Below are 14,791 nucleotides of genomic sequence, written 5' to 3' on the forward strand. Positions count from 1 at the left end.
CCACTGTTCCCAATAACCAATCACTGATCACCACTGTTCCCAATAACCAATCACTGATCAGCACTGTCCCCAATGACCAATCACTGATCACCACTGTTCCCCATGACCAATCACTGATTACCACTGTTCCCAATAACCAATCACTGATCAGCACTGTCCCCAATGACCAATCACTGATCACCACTGTTCCCAATAACCAATCACTGATCACCACTGTTCCCAATAACCAATCACTGATCAGCACTGTCCCCAATGACCAATCACTGATCACCACTGTTCCCCATGACCAATCACTGATTACCACTGTTCCCAATAACCAATCACTGATCAGCACTGTTCCCAATAACCAATCACTGATCACCACTGTTCCCAATAACCAATCACTGATCACCACTGTTCCCATTAACCAATCACTGATTACCACTGTTCCCAATAACCAATCACTGATCAGCACTGTCCCCAATAACCAATCACTGATCAGCACTGTCCCCAATGACCAATCACTGATCACCACTGTTCCCTATAACCAATCACTGATCACCACTGTTCCTAAAGACCAATCACTGATCACCACTGTTCCTAAAGACCAATCACTGATCACTTTTGATAGGATTCTGTAAGTATGTAAGTATAGAGTATGTGTCTGAGTGTCTTCAGAAGAGCTTCCTTCTTCATGTAACAAGTTTTGCTACACAAATGATCATGATGATGGAATCAATATGCAAATTACGCCTTTCGTGACGTCATCTGGCGACTTCTAGCGAGTTTTTCAGCATGCATTTAGCTACTTTCCCTTGAAACCACTTGGCAACACTGTAGCAGTGGTTCTCCAGAGCTCCAGTCCCTCTGGTGGTGTTGCTATGAACTGCATGACTGGTGCAGCGCGTCACTCATTCGGGAGGAGAACCTGTTCACAGGGTTACGCACAGCCAGTGTGGAGCGCGCGCTGAACGCGAGCCACTAACACCAGTGACAAACCTGACGGCGCGTCCGGCGCAGAACAGCACTCTACCTCACATGACTCAGCAGGTGAACGAGGACCTGAGAGAAGATTCCGAGATGTATTTCAGCCCGGTGAATCGCTGAAAGGGACGCTTGAGTGAAAGGAGGAGAAATGGATGGATGGAAGGATGGAAGGATGGATGGATGCGCGTTTCTCTCTCAGCTATGGAAAAGGAAAGTGTGCTGCGCTTTAAAATGAGCCTCGCTGCCAGCGGAACACACGTGTAAACTTTTCTTTATGGAGTTTCAAAATGACCTTGTCTAATCTGAACCAGAGTCATGACGCGCTCAACCTGTCTTTTTCCGAGCTTTCCAACAGCAGCGGAAACGCGACGTGCGCCGGCACCGTGCTGGACGCGCAGGTCGTGGCGGTGGGAATCTTCCTGGCTGTCTTCATCCTGGCTGCGATCGTCGGGAACATTCTGGTCATCCTGTCTGTTCTGTGCAACAGACACTTGCAGACGGTGACCAACTTCTTTATAGTCAATTTAGCCATCGCGGATTTGCTCCTGAGCGTCGTGGTGTTGCCCTTCTCCGCGTCTCTGGAGGTGTTTGGATGTTGGCTGTTTGGACGCGTGTTTTGCAACATCTGGGCTGCTGTGGACGTGTTGTGCTGCACCGCGTCCATTCTCAGCCTGTGCATCATCTCCATAGATAGATACATAGGAGTCAAATACTGCCTCAAATACCCCACGATCATGACCGAACGCAAAGCCGGGGTCATCCTGGTGCTTGTCTGGGTCTCCTCGGTGGTCATCTCGGTGGGGCCGCTTTTAGGCTGGAAGGAACCTCCGCCGTCGGATGAGAGCATCTGCAGCATCACTGAGGAACCCGGTTACGCGCTGTTCTCCTCGCTGTTCTCCTTCTACCTCCCGCTCATGGTCATCCTTGTCATGTACTTTCGGGTGTACGTCGTGGCCCGGAGGACCACCAAGAGCCTGGAAGCAGGAGTGAAGCGAGAAAGGAACAAATCCATGGAGGTGGTGCTGCGGATCCACTGCCGGAGCTCACCGGAGGACGCCGGCGCGGGGTCGAAAAGCAAGACCCATCCGCTGCGCAGCTCGCTCTCCGTGCGCCTCATGAAGTTCTCCAGGGAGAAAAAAGCAGCCAAAACTCTGGCCATCGTCGTCGGGATGTTCATTGTGTGCTGGCTGCCCTTTTTCTTCGTCTTGCCTCTAGGTAGGTGATGTTTCTGTGTCGATTTATTGTGGGGTTTGGTGAGTTCCGCGCGTAAAAACGTTACAGCAGCGGTGTTGAATTCATCCCGGAAGTACTGAATTAGCTCTCAAAATGAGCTTATTTTAAAGTTCACTTTTAAAATAAATTCCATGCTTTGTTGCATTTTGATTCAGGACTGAAACTTTTAACGGGGGGGATGGGGGTGTATTTTTACTTCATATGAATTTGTTGGATCTTTTATTTTCATTATTTTTTTGTTCTTTTGAGAACAGATAATTAAGTGCACAGTCCTGCTGAAGGTAGTTTCTTATAGCTTTAACACTGGCATCTTTTTATTTTTTATTTATTTATTTTTTATCTTTATTTGTATATTGTGCTTTTTAAGCAGATGTAAAATGACCTGCACAATCCAGATTCAGAAGAGATTTTTTTTCTTCTGGGAAAATTAAACACTGGTATTAATTTTTATTATTATTATTATTATTATTATTATTATTATTATTATTATTATGTATTTTTGCTCTTTTAAGCAAGCATAGCTAATCAACTGCACAGTCGTGCAACAGATGAGCTGTTTTTGGCTTTTTTTTAAATTCTTTTACAAATACACACATGCATTTTCCCTACATGTTGGTTATTAAATGCCACTGAACGCATCTTTTACAAACTCACACAGAGCAAAATCACCAGTGTTGAATAAACAGATAAACATCTAAAGAACATAATCCACTCGTTACAGTTCATTTGAGCTTTAAGAGAGTTAATTAAACACTGTGGATTTGCTACGAGCATCAAACTGAGGCGAGTCGAGCTGTGTGTAATCCTCCTGCACCCCAACACTTAAAAGAAAAGCACTTTTGTAGAAGCATTGCACACACGCATATCTATAGGCTTATTAAATACCTATAAATACTTCAGGCACACGCATACCTATAGGTATAGGGGTACTGAATTCGTGCACATACTTTGCACAAGTGCATACCGATATAAACACCTGTACTGTACACATAAACATGCTTACATACTGTACACATAAACATACTGTACACATAAACATGCTTACTGATAAAACAAAAAACAAAGTAAGGTCTTTCTTCATGTGTTCCAGATTTAACTCATGAAGGCTCAATGTTCATGAACATCACTTAAGGAACATAGACATTAAGAACTGCTGATACACCCCTGAGCTTCCGCATTGGCTGTTCCTCAGGGAACAAAATGTTCCTGTTTTCCTGACAAGTCTAAGTAAATAAGAAAGAAAGGGCTTGGGTTTCATAGCTAGGACAGAACAGTCACATGAACTTCACGTGTGAATAATCACATAATTCTTCACTTCTCGTGTTATTTTACACACATGGACTTTTCATGTGTTTATATTTCTCACATGTGATTCATTTATTTTCATGCGATCACATGAATTTATTTGCCTCTTTGACTGTATTCGAATTGTGTCTACACAATTTAGAACCTTGAAGTGTGCTAAGTGCGGCTGTCCTACTCAGGGAACCCTTAATGGTTCCATGTAGAACCTTGCAACAGCGTTTCCCTATCACAAATTCCACGTTGGATGGCTAAGGTGCACTTTGTTAGGATAGTTCTTCACTTGTAAGTAGAACCCTTGTTGTAGGAGCTAAGAACCCTTAATGATTAAATAATTTGGAGTTTGTACTGCATACATACCCAAGGGGTTCTAATCTTCCAAAAAGTGTTCTCCTTAGAAGCAAAGAACCCTTAACTATCTGAAGAACCCCTGAGGAACATGTTTATGTAACTGTTAAATCTACAACACATGAGTGGAACCCTTACATTTTATATAGAACCCTACAACAGAGACTTTCCCTTTTAGAAAGCATTGCAAATACAACTCTTTAGGTATCTAAGAACCCTTAACTACCCAAAGAACCCTTGAGTTCCTCTGGTAGGTCTTGCATTAAGCTGTAGACCTGGATGTTAGATGTAGATAAAGGGTTCTTCTGTGGTTCACTGGGGAAATGGCTTGTCGCAGTGAGGGAAGCTTTAATGTTTTATGTAGAACCCTTCAAGAGAGGGTTCCCTTATCAGAAAAAGTTTCGTAGATCTTTCGTAGATCTTTAAAAAATGTAGATCTCTTTTAGAAATCTAGGAACCATTAACTATACAAAAGAAAACTTGATGATGTTTTTTTAATGAGTGTAATGTAACTCAAATCTCTATTTGTGAACATATAACCTGGGTTCTCCATGTAATAGGGTATTCTCTGTGCAATTCTTTAGCTACAGCTTTCTATTTTGTATTCCCATGTGTTTTGATAATTGATTGACAGCTTTTTCGTGCATACCAAAATAAATACGTCTAGTCAAGTAGAAACGGTTGACAGTAACCTGGAGAACCAGTCCGTAAATTCTCTGATTTATGAAGGGCATGATGAAGGCTTTTATGGGCCAAAGCTTTCTTGATGTTGCATAACGAACAGCGTCACGATCAGTGCTAATTACAGCAAGGTACACCTGGCCATGATTTATCCCTCTATCCCTTAACTCTTCCCTGAGTTATTTCTACACGGAGTTACCATTAATTAATCAGGGTTGAAGGATTTTATGCATCGAAAGTGGAAATAATCTAAAGGAGCAAAAGCCAAGCTGCCATTCACATAACACATCCAGTTAGCCACACGTTCAATAATTAAACTCTGCTCAGAATGGATATTACAAAAAAGAGGCTAAAATGTAGATTAAAATGAAATCTGGTAAGAATATCTCTCAACATTCTAAAGGAAATAGTTTTGATTAACAGTAAGTGGACAATGTTGTCAATTTTTAGTGTAGCAAAGCTCTAACAAGATTAGTGAAGCTCTGTGAATTAATCCGTATCAATTTTAACAGAATTACGTTGGTCTTCTTTGGCCGATGGTGCATTTCCCACATGTGCGCACACATGCATGACCCATAATTATGCCCATGCCTCCAAGTATTTTACCTCATTCCTTGAAGGTCTAATCTCAGCATCTCAGGGTGAGGTCTGAGCAAACAGCGTGGTAGGAATTCCATATTAATGCAGACTGGAGACCATGCTAGCTAAATCTTTTCCAGTGCCAGAAGTTGCCATGTTGCGATGGATATTTGTCTGAGATTTGCCACGAAATATGCCAGTTATTCCCCTCTGACTTGCTTTGTATTTTGCCGTAATCATATTGAGTTGAAGAGGGCAGTCAAGACAAACACACACACACAAACACACGCACACAAACGCACACACTCACACATACACGCACACATACAAACATACAAAGAGCTTCAAGAAAAGAAAGAAGTGTGGAGGCCAAAATGAGCAGAATTAGGTCACTGTCTGAGAATTTTACAAAACAATTTATTTCTACACCTTTTGATTAAAGACTTCTTCAGTAGAACATTTTTTGAAAGGAAAGCATTGTTCAGGGTTCATAACTGGATCTTAAAGACTACAGTAATCCCTTTGAGGTAGAGGTGTCCTTTGGGATTGGGATGCCACAGGATCCAAAGAAAAGGTGTCAGGGATGGTCAGTTTTTCCGTTCACATGAACAGTGAGATCAAGAGTGTCTGTGAGAGTGGGCGGGATTGGCCAGAAATGTCACAGGGAGTGTATTGGATTGGTTCAGAATCTCTTTAGGAGTTGGTGGGATTGGTCAAGAGAGTCTTTTGGAGCAGACAGGACTGGTCAGGATTGGTCAAAAGTGTCTTGCGAGAGTGAGTGGGACAGGTCAAGAATGTCACAGTGTCTGTGAGAGAGGGTGGGATTGATCAACCGTGTGTTTGGGAGCAGGTAGGGTTGGTTAGAATTCCTTCAGGAAGGTACACACATGTTGCTTGTGCATTAGAAACCAAGCCATTGCTGTTTTTATATAAGTGTATAACTAGTGTCTAATTTCTAGGATTCGTCAAGGGTTCTTCAGGTAGTTATGGGTTCTTAACGTACTAAAATGGTCCTACTCTGAATTAATTCTGCTATAGAAACACTTAATGATTGGTTTCTAAATAGAAACTTTAGCGGTTCATACAGAAGTATAACCAAAGGTCTCAAAAAAGGTTTTTAGAGTTAACCTTTTTCTAAGACACATTTTGGCCAAGGTTAGCATCTGTATAGCACTGCTGTCGGGTTCTACATTAACCTTTAAGGGTTGCTCCATAGGGACACTCTGAAGACCCATTTAGGATTTAGGGTGCTAAATGGAACATTTTCTAAAGTGTTCATTTCTCGAAGCTCCATGAAGTTACTCACCAGGCTAGCGGTATTTTGAAAATGAAAATCCTGCCATTCCTGAAAGTCCCCCAAACCCACAAAAATTAATGAGACCACAAATATTTAATTTCCCAAATAGTTACCAAAGGACACAGCAAACTACCCGTGAAATTAGTGAGACATTTCACAGATCTAGAGTAAAGCTTAAAGCCGCTGCACTCTTCGAAAATAAAACTAAGTCTAAAACCCTAAAGGGTGCTTCAGCTACATGAGTGTTTTCCTTTCACTGAGGTTTTCAATTAAAGTCCCTACAGGAAGCAAAGAACCCTCGAGGATCCTTTTTTTTTTTTTTCTCAAAGTGTAGTGTGGTACTTTACATCTTCTGGGATAGAAGACATGGATATTGCATTGCAGATTTATCCAATTAAATAGAACTGAAAACTAATAAAAGATGATGGATATGAGCAAAGTGAATCATCAACTGAGTTTCTGCTGAATCTGCAGCAGAACACATTTCTAACCAGTTTCAAATGGATTGCATATAAAAATGCTGTTTAAAATCAGTTTTATGTTTTTTATAAAACTCCTTTAAAAATAACAGTGTAAAAAATGTAAATATTTCTACGGGACTATTTCTATAGATACCAAACTTTAGGTATTATATTAAACATCCAATAAATATTTAATATAAACCTAATATTCCCATGAACATTCTTGACAGCCTGAGACGTGACTCAAGCAACTAATCACTAGTTTGACTTCATAAGTTAGCTTTTGCTTACTAGGCTAGTTTTCATTTCATTTAGCCTGCTACGGTAGCTTTCCTCATTATGCTAGCAATTGGTAGCAAGTTTTCCTTCACTTGTTAGGTTAGCTTACGCATGCTAGGTTAGATTTGACTCAGTAGACTAGCTTTCTGTCGTCTTTTGCTCACAAAGCTTGCTTTCGCTTGCTGATTTTCATTTAGTCATTAGATTACATTTTATTTACTAGTTTCCATTTACTTGTTAGATTAGCTTTCACTCACTAAGTTAACTTTTGGTCACTTGTTTTTGTTTTACTCACTTGATAAGCTTTTAGTCACTAGTTTTGTTTGTCACTCGCTAGATTAGCTTTCACTCTAAAGACTAGCTTTTGGTCATCTTTTGCTCGCTAACTTTGCTTTCATTCTCTAATTTTGTTTCATTAGGTTGGCTTTTGGTCACTAGTTTTTGTTTACTTGCTAGGTTAGCTTTCACCCACTTAGCCAGCTTTTACTTGCTAATTTGCTTTCACTTACTATGCTACCGTTCACAGATGTATAATTTTGATTCAAAAAAATGTGTAGGTGGCTTTTATGCAAGCTCCGCCCCCTTTACATGCAAAGAACAGAAATTCTGGTGACCTACATATAGACATTGGAAAGTGGCCAATTCATGTGTACACTTTGGACGGCAGATTGTAAGAGCAACATTAACCTGATTAGAAAGCAATCACATATTTGTGGTTCACTGGGACCTAAAAAAGGACATTTATTTGTTTTCTTCTTGTTCAACTGTTTGTAACTGAATGTGTTTGCCCTGAATCATCAGTTAATGTTATGTTTAAGCCTTGTTAATGGTCTGTACTTGACATGTCGAATAGACAAGCTGCTACAGGCCAAAACAAAGTGCACAACGTGTCCCATGAAACAGGGCCTGGGATGCCATGCTGATATTTTATTACTGGCTCATAACTGTATTTTGTGAGTAATGTGTTTTTATTTTCCCATAGCACTGAGAACACCCTGCTGTGAAGGAGCATTTATAAAAATATCATGCCAAGGGAAAAAATTAAATCAGGCCAAGGCCAAACTTAACTTAAGGCTATTTGTCCACATTTTGTGACAATTCTATAAATACGTCCTGTACATACATTTCAGCAGTGGAACAAGTGGAACAAGCACAGTAGCTTTAACAGTAATATTGTTTCATATTTCCTTCTCCATATCCAAAAAAGTCTATTCTTTTTATTGTAGTTTATTTTTATTGTTGTTTATGTAACTCACAGCAAAAAAATATCTTAACAAGGGAAAATATCATAGGCAAATGTGTCTAATATTTCATAATATAAGATTACTGCTAAACAAGTATAAGATAATTAAGTATAAGTATATTTTCTAGATATTTTACTGATTCGCAATCTGTAATTAGCAGAAATAAATTCCAAATAAAACATTTTCAAGCTTGAAATTTGTAAATATGGCTAGATTAATTAGGCTTAATTATCTTATATTTGTTTCATAATAATCATAAAATAAGAAATTAGACAAATTAGCTTATATTCCAGCCTACATTCAAGGTATTTTTCACTCACTGTAGTGTAATTTTTCAAAAAGTCATCTACACACTGGTGTTTATGTGGTGTTTATTTGTTTATTTATTTATTTATTTATTTGTTTTTTATATAAATATCATTTTATAAAGTTAATTTTGCTTCTTTTTGGAAAAGTTTTCCATCCCTGCTAGAATTTTTAAACATTCTTTTCCAAACATTTTCCATTTTCTTCAGTGTTTTTACACAATTTTCAAAAACTTTTTTTTTTAATTTATATTATTTTTTTTATATATAATTTTACAAACACGTCCCTGTTCACATCAGTGTTGTTGTCATTTTCAAAATGTTTTTCATTCACATTAGAATTTTTATGTTTTCATTATGCTTTCTATCCACACCAGAATTATTAAACATTATTTTCAATATTTTCAATATTGCTATCCATGTTAAAGTTTTTGCATCATTTTGAAAAAAGTTTTCCACACACTGGCATTTTGAAATAATTTTCAGGAATTGGTGTGAGCCATTTTAAAGTCGAAAATATTATTTTAGTGTAGATGGAAAGCCAAAGCACAGAGCTAAAAGATTCAATTTTAGATGCATCCATGAAGGTGTGGACAAGGCCTGAGTATTGCGACTATCCCTCACTAAACTACAGTCTCAGTTTGAAATACACAATGTTGTCATGGTTTAAAATTTCCATGTTTATAATTTACATGTTTCATGCACCATTGTTCGCTTCTCGTTTAAGCACCTTATCGTGTACTGCTGATGTGTAACTTGACAGAATCTTGGGAATATAAAGTTAGAAGAGTGAGATGAAAGTGAGTGTTGAGAAACGTGATTGTGTGAACACAATCCTAATAAGAAAACAGAACCTTGTGTTCATGTGTCTGGTGAGGTGACGGATGTTGATTTATGGGAAATGAGATGAGGTCATAATCTTTGGGGTTCACAGGAACACTCATTACACTGAGCAGTGACGTCACTCTTCCATATCCAACATGGATGAAGCTTTCAGATGTATGTATCATTCTTTTGCCAGACTGGTTAAAGAGCTTACCATGTACAGTATATTCAATAATTCAAAGCATTTTTGAGGGTTTTGCACAGTGTGCAATTATTTTATGACATTTTTTGAGCAATTAAAATTAAACCTTTGTGCAGGTTGAGAAATAAAATAGTCCTTTCTTCTTTTTTTAATCTTTTTTTTTTTAAATTTGTGCATATGGTGTTCTACCATGTGTGCTTGTACATGCCTTAGTAACGGGCTGTGCTGTTTGACCACCTTTAAGTACCATTAGTTCCTGCTGGTACCGGAGTTCTACAACACAGATTCCCAACCCTGGTCCTGGAGAACCCTGTGTCCTGTGTTTATATAGCAACCTGGAAGTTTTTATAAGGTGCCAGATGTTTGTGAATTTGTACAGCAGAAAACTTTAAATTTAAAAATTCTGTGCAGCTCTGTCACTTTTAGATCATGATTCTGAGATTAGCCAAGTGCTCAAATTGACAAAAAAATAAAGCTTTGAATGAAGAACCTCACAGAAATGGCACCTTAAATTAAGGCCATTTGTTGCCCCGTGATCCAAGAGATAGAAGCAGCACTACAGTGTGATTTTAATAACAGCCCTGCTGGGGCATTTATAAACCCGGGCACTGATAGGGAGCAACCCTGACCTCTTGGAATTCTCAGAATGGCTGCATGGCATCCAAAGGCTGGCAGATCTGACAACTGTTTTATGTGATACTGTGACACGGCAGCTCCTTTACTCCCTACACAAAGGGAGCACAAGGCCAGGTGGTGATTAGGCAGCTAGCCAAAGTGCACTAAACTGAAATGCTCACTATGAGAATGCATGTGTTTGTGTGTGTGTGTGTATGTGTTTGTGTGTGTGTGTGTCCGAGTGCAGGACTTGAATGGAGCTGAAGCATGAATGTAGGAGTGAGAATAGCAGAGGCCAAGTGAACGCTGAGAGAACGTGCATCTACAAACTTGAAGCAGATCCAAGTTTGGAGAATTCCACTCCTCTCAAATGAGCATCCTATCCTCTTATTTTTTTTTCTCTATGAGGATCTGTCAAATCTTATTAGTGTAATGGTCCAACACAGTCCATTTCATAATTAAATTGAAACATGGGTATCAAATTATAGTAATAGTTACTTACTTTTTCCGTGCTGCATCGAATGGAAAATATGTTTGTCGGATTTATGATATTAACTCTATCACATCAGGCGCCTCTCACCCAAGGATCCCAGAATGTCAGATCTTTGAGAGAGACGCAGTTCAGCTCCTGTCAAACCAGAGATACTGAGCCAACTAACAAGCCCCAGTTTGTCAATCCAGACTGTTAGTGTCTATTATTAACCAGCGATTTAAACTGGTAAATTGTCCATTTTTATTTGGTTTGACAACACACTACTGTGTCATTTGAACACAGTCACAAATATGAAGATATTTTAGCTTACAGGAGCATGTCAAAGTTGAGAAAAGTGTTGCAGTAAGCAGTGGTTGTGTACGATAATGCTAATCATGTGCCTTCTGTATGATAGATTTAATGTTAATATGTGACGGTACTGAGTGCTTTTGATTTCACCATCACTGTAATTGTAAGTTCTGAAATGTAAATCTGACCTGTGTGACGAGAAACATGGTCATTTTTCCTAACTTTACTCCTTCTACCTGAGACATTTTAACAATAAGTACTTTTCCTTAGGTTTTTTTACTTCTCTGCCACTGGCTATGGTCAGGGAATGGCAACAAATCAGCGACAGTGATAGCGAATGTGTCGCTGAACTGAGAACATGAACTCTGATTTGGTAAAAAAAAGTAAACAATGTCTCTCCCTCTCTTCTCTTTCTACCCCCAGGATCTTTCTTCCCTGCTCTGAAACCTTCAGACATGGTGTTTAAAGTCATCTTCTGGCTGGGTTACTTCAATAGCTGCATCAACCCGGTCATCTACCCCTGCTCTAGTAAAGAATTCCAGCGCGCCTTCACTCGCCTGCTTCGCTGCCAGTGCCATCATCGACGACGCAGCTTACGCCGCTTCTACGACCAGCGCTGGCGTACAGCCCTCAGGGGCCCGGCCAGAGACTCGCGGGGTGTCTATCAGCCCGGTTTCTCCTTCCATGATTCCCGCAGCAGCTCGATTTTCTCATGTCAGAGCAAAGGCCGCTCCCTGAACCTGAAAAGCTGGAGCCTCTTCCCTCCCTTGCAGAAATCTTCCTTCCATCTAAAGGAGAAGATGAACAACTTGTCTAACAAGATCAAGAGCGGTGCAGGGAAGAGTTCAATGCCCTCGTTGGACAGGACTGAGATCGATACGGTGGCCATGGGGATCTACAGCGAGTGCAGCGAGCCAAGCGGGTATCAGATATACGATCTGACGGAATGTTATGGCTTGAAGGAGACAGATATCTAAACAGAGGCGTTCTCGTTTTGCTAACGTCTGGCAAAGAGTTGCTCAGAGACAGACACGAAACGGGCAACTTGACAAAAGCACACTCTTTTAAGAGATAAACTTCAAGATCAAGACGAGGAAATGTTTTTGTTTTTTCTAAGACAAGGACAGACATTTATTTTCACAGGGGTAATTTAAGCATTTGATTTTCAGAAGTGAACACAGAAGGTGCAAATATTTGTTATTTTCCCTGTAAAGTAAAACTACTGCTTTACTCCAGACACAACAAGTGCCATCACTTGGCATACAAACAGACTGTGCCCTCTGTAAATTCACGTGGCCTTTCAATATAATCCTTTAAAGTCACCCAAAACTTTGTGAATTATACAAAACAAAGGTCATCAGGAAATACTGTTGCTATTCTAGCTTTCTTGTTATTACACCACAAAAAAAAAAAACGTTTAGGGGCACCTGTACTGTCACCCTCATCCAGAAATAAAGAAATCAAGATTATATCAAGAATCCTGATCAAGAACTCGAGATTGTATAAATATTTAAAATACTCTGTCATGCTGTTAGAGGGAATTAATCAATGACGAGGTGATGTGATGTGAAGTGGAGTTACTGTTCATCACATCAACCTAAAATAGTTTTTTTCCCTGTAACAGAACATCATGAAGTGTTTTATTTCTCTGATACAACAGCAAATTTTCCAACGATTTCCAACAATCTTTTGTTAACTAAAGAGTGATATTTTATCTGTTTATTGTTACATTTAATGTTGTGTAACATCCATGAAACAAGTTAGTTCCTTTTCTCAGTTACGTTATAGCAGCTATAAACAGTCGTTCCCTCACCAGCCTCTCTTTTTTTATCTCTCCTGAAGTTAATAAGTCAAAAATAACACAGCTTGTCAAGAAAGTTAGAGAGACGTAACTCCTCTTTCCTGAAGAGTGTCAGAAAAAAACCTTTGAAGTTACAGCTTTACCTCTGACTGTTACAAAGCACTGACACTGGAGACTCCTTCCATAAATGTTTCCATAATTGCTTCCAACCAATGGCTGTAAGTCACAGTGGAACTTAGGATGCCTATTTTTTCTCTACTGTGAAATTGTGTCTTTCTTTTGTTTAGTTCCTGCTTGAGATGGAGGAGAAATTGGTCAAAATTGTTATGGTTCATTGCTTCCAATATGTCAGGACATAAAATTAGGCAGAGATGCTTGGAGAAACATCTTTGATGCTGTAGGGATCTTGGGTTAGTGTGATCAGCCAATTAGAAGCTTTGGACATACTCTGGTGTAAATTTTATGAAACTACTTGTTGATGCGGATGCAGAGTTAGAATTAATTGCGATAAAATCTTTCGGTTTAGGTACAGTATGTTTCAGTCTTTAATAAGATGTTTTGACCTTGTAGGGATTAAAATTGGTTTATTCCGTGTTGCTAAATAAACGCACATATACATCCATCCATGCAGAAAGAAAGGTCATGCATGTGAATGGGCTTTAACCACTAAAACCATGTCTGTTAGCAGCCAAAATTAACGTCTAAGATTTTCAGCTCCCTCCACAGGTTACCAAAAACCACTGCAGTGACATGTTTACATTTTTAGCAGAAAATTAAACGTTAACACATTTTATAAAGTTTAGGGTGACTTGTAAAGGAGGTCACAATCAGAACACCACTAAGGAGCTCATTCTTAACATCGGAGCTCAGCTATCCTCTGAAGCAAAAGACCTAAGTACAGGGAGCTACCTATAACTGTGAGACAGCCGAGGAACTGGGAAACCCGTGGTACTGCTTGCTATTTATATACTGACGTGCCAAGACGTACTGTGGCGTTTACATATGTAGAGTGCTTATGGTTTAACCGAAACAGATTGTTATTTAAATGGAATGCAACACACTACTTCTATACACAGATTTTGACTATATGTTGATATGATTTGAATTCAAAGTTGTCCTTGAATCCATGCAACGACCACATAACAAGAACTTTTCATTTTAATTCTTGAAACATGCTCTGAATTCATTTGTATTTGCAGATGTGATGTCCATCCATGTCTGATGTAACACAAAAAATAAATCGTAAAAAAAAAATACACAAAATGTACAGGTTTATTATTTGGTTTGATTTTCTTATTCTCTGTCACTGTTTGACCAACTTCAGTCTATTGGCACCTCTTTTAGGAAAAAAAAAGAAAGTTCAGTTATACACTTGTGTGTTCTGTACTGTAGGTGTCCTTAGCACATAGCTAACTGGCTGAGCATAAGTGGGATTTCAGTATCAAAGTCTGTTTTGCATCGTCAATTCTCAACACAAGATTCTGGCCCAACCACCAAGCTATACATAAGTCTGTGTCATATATCTCTTAAGTAAAGTGTTACCTAAAAAAATAACCACAAGAATCTTGTGAACAAACATCTCATGTTTAAAAAAAGAGCATGACATTCTGACTAGTCAGATTAATTATTATGTATGTGAGCTGGCTGAGTCTAAGACTGACCTGGGATCAGGTCGACGTGTTGAGCTTTAGCCAAGGAAAATGCTGATGGAAGCAAATAATCACGTAAACTGTTCCCTGAAGTTAAGTGAGATGTCATCACCTTATGTCCTACCATCACAGAATTCTGCGAATTAGCCCAAGCTAGGAGAAAAGGAAAGGCACGCCTGATGGTACAAGTCATCACAAAGACTTCCTGTTGTGGCCGATTTTA

General features: G+C 39.2%; 1 protein-coding gene across 1 annotated transcript; it reads left to right on the forward strand.

Annotated features, from left to right (window-relative positions):
- Positions 1-698: 698 nt before the first annotated feature.
- adra1d (adrenoceptor alpha 1D) lies at positions 699-14,182 on the forward strand. The gene is made up of 2 exons (XM_026945165.3): positions 699-2,181; positions 11,542-14,182. Exons 1-2 carry the CDS (start codon positions 1,254-1,256, stop codon positions 12,093-12,095), a joined length of 1,482 nt encoding a protein of 493 aa, XP_026800966.1. The 5' UTR covers positions 699-1,253; the 3' UTR covers positions 12,096-14,182.
- The last annotated feature ends 609 nt before the right edge of the window (positions 14,183-14,791 follow it).

Source organism: Pangasianodon hypophthalmus, chromosome 28 (assembly GCF_027358585.1).
Source record: "Pangasianodon hypophthalmus isolate fPanHyp1 chromosome 28, fPanHyp1.pri, whole genome shotgun sequence".
Lineage (NCBI taxonomy): Eukaryota > Metazoa > Chordata > Actinopteri > Siluriformes > Pangasiidae > Pangasianodon > Pangasianodon hypophthalmus.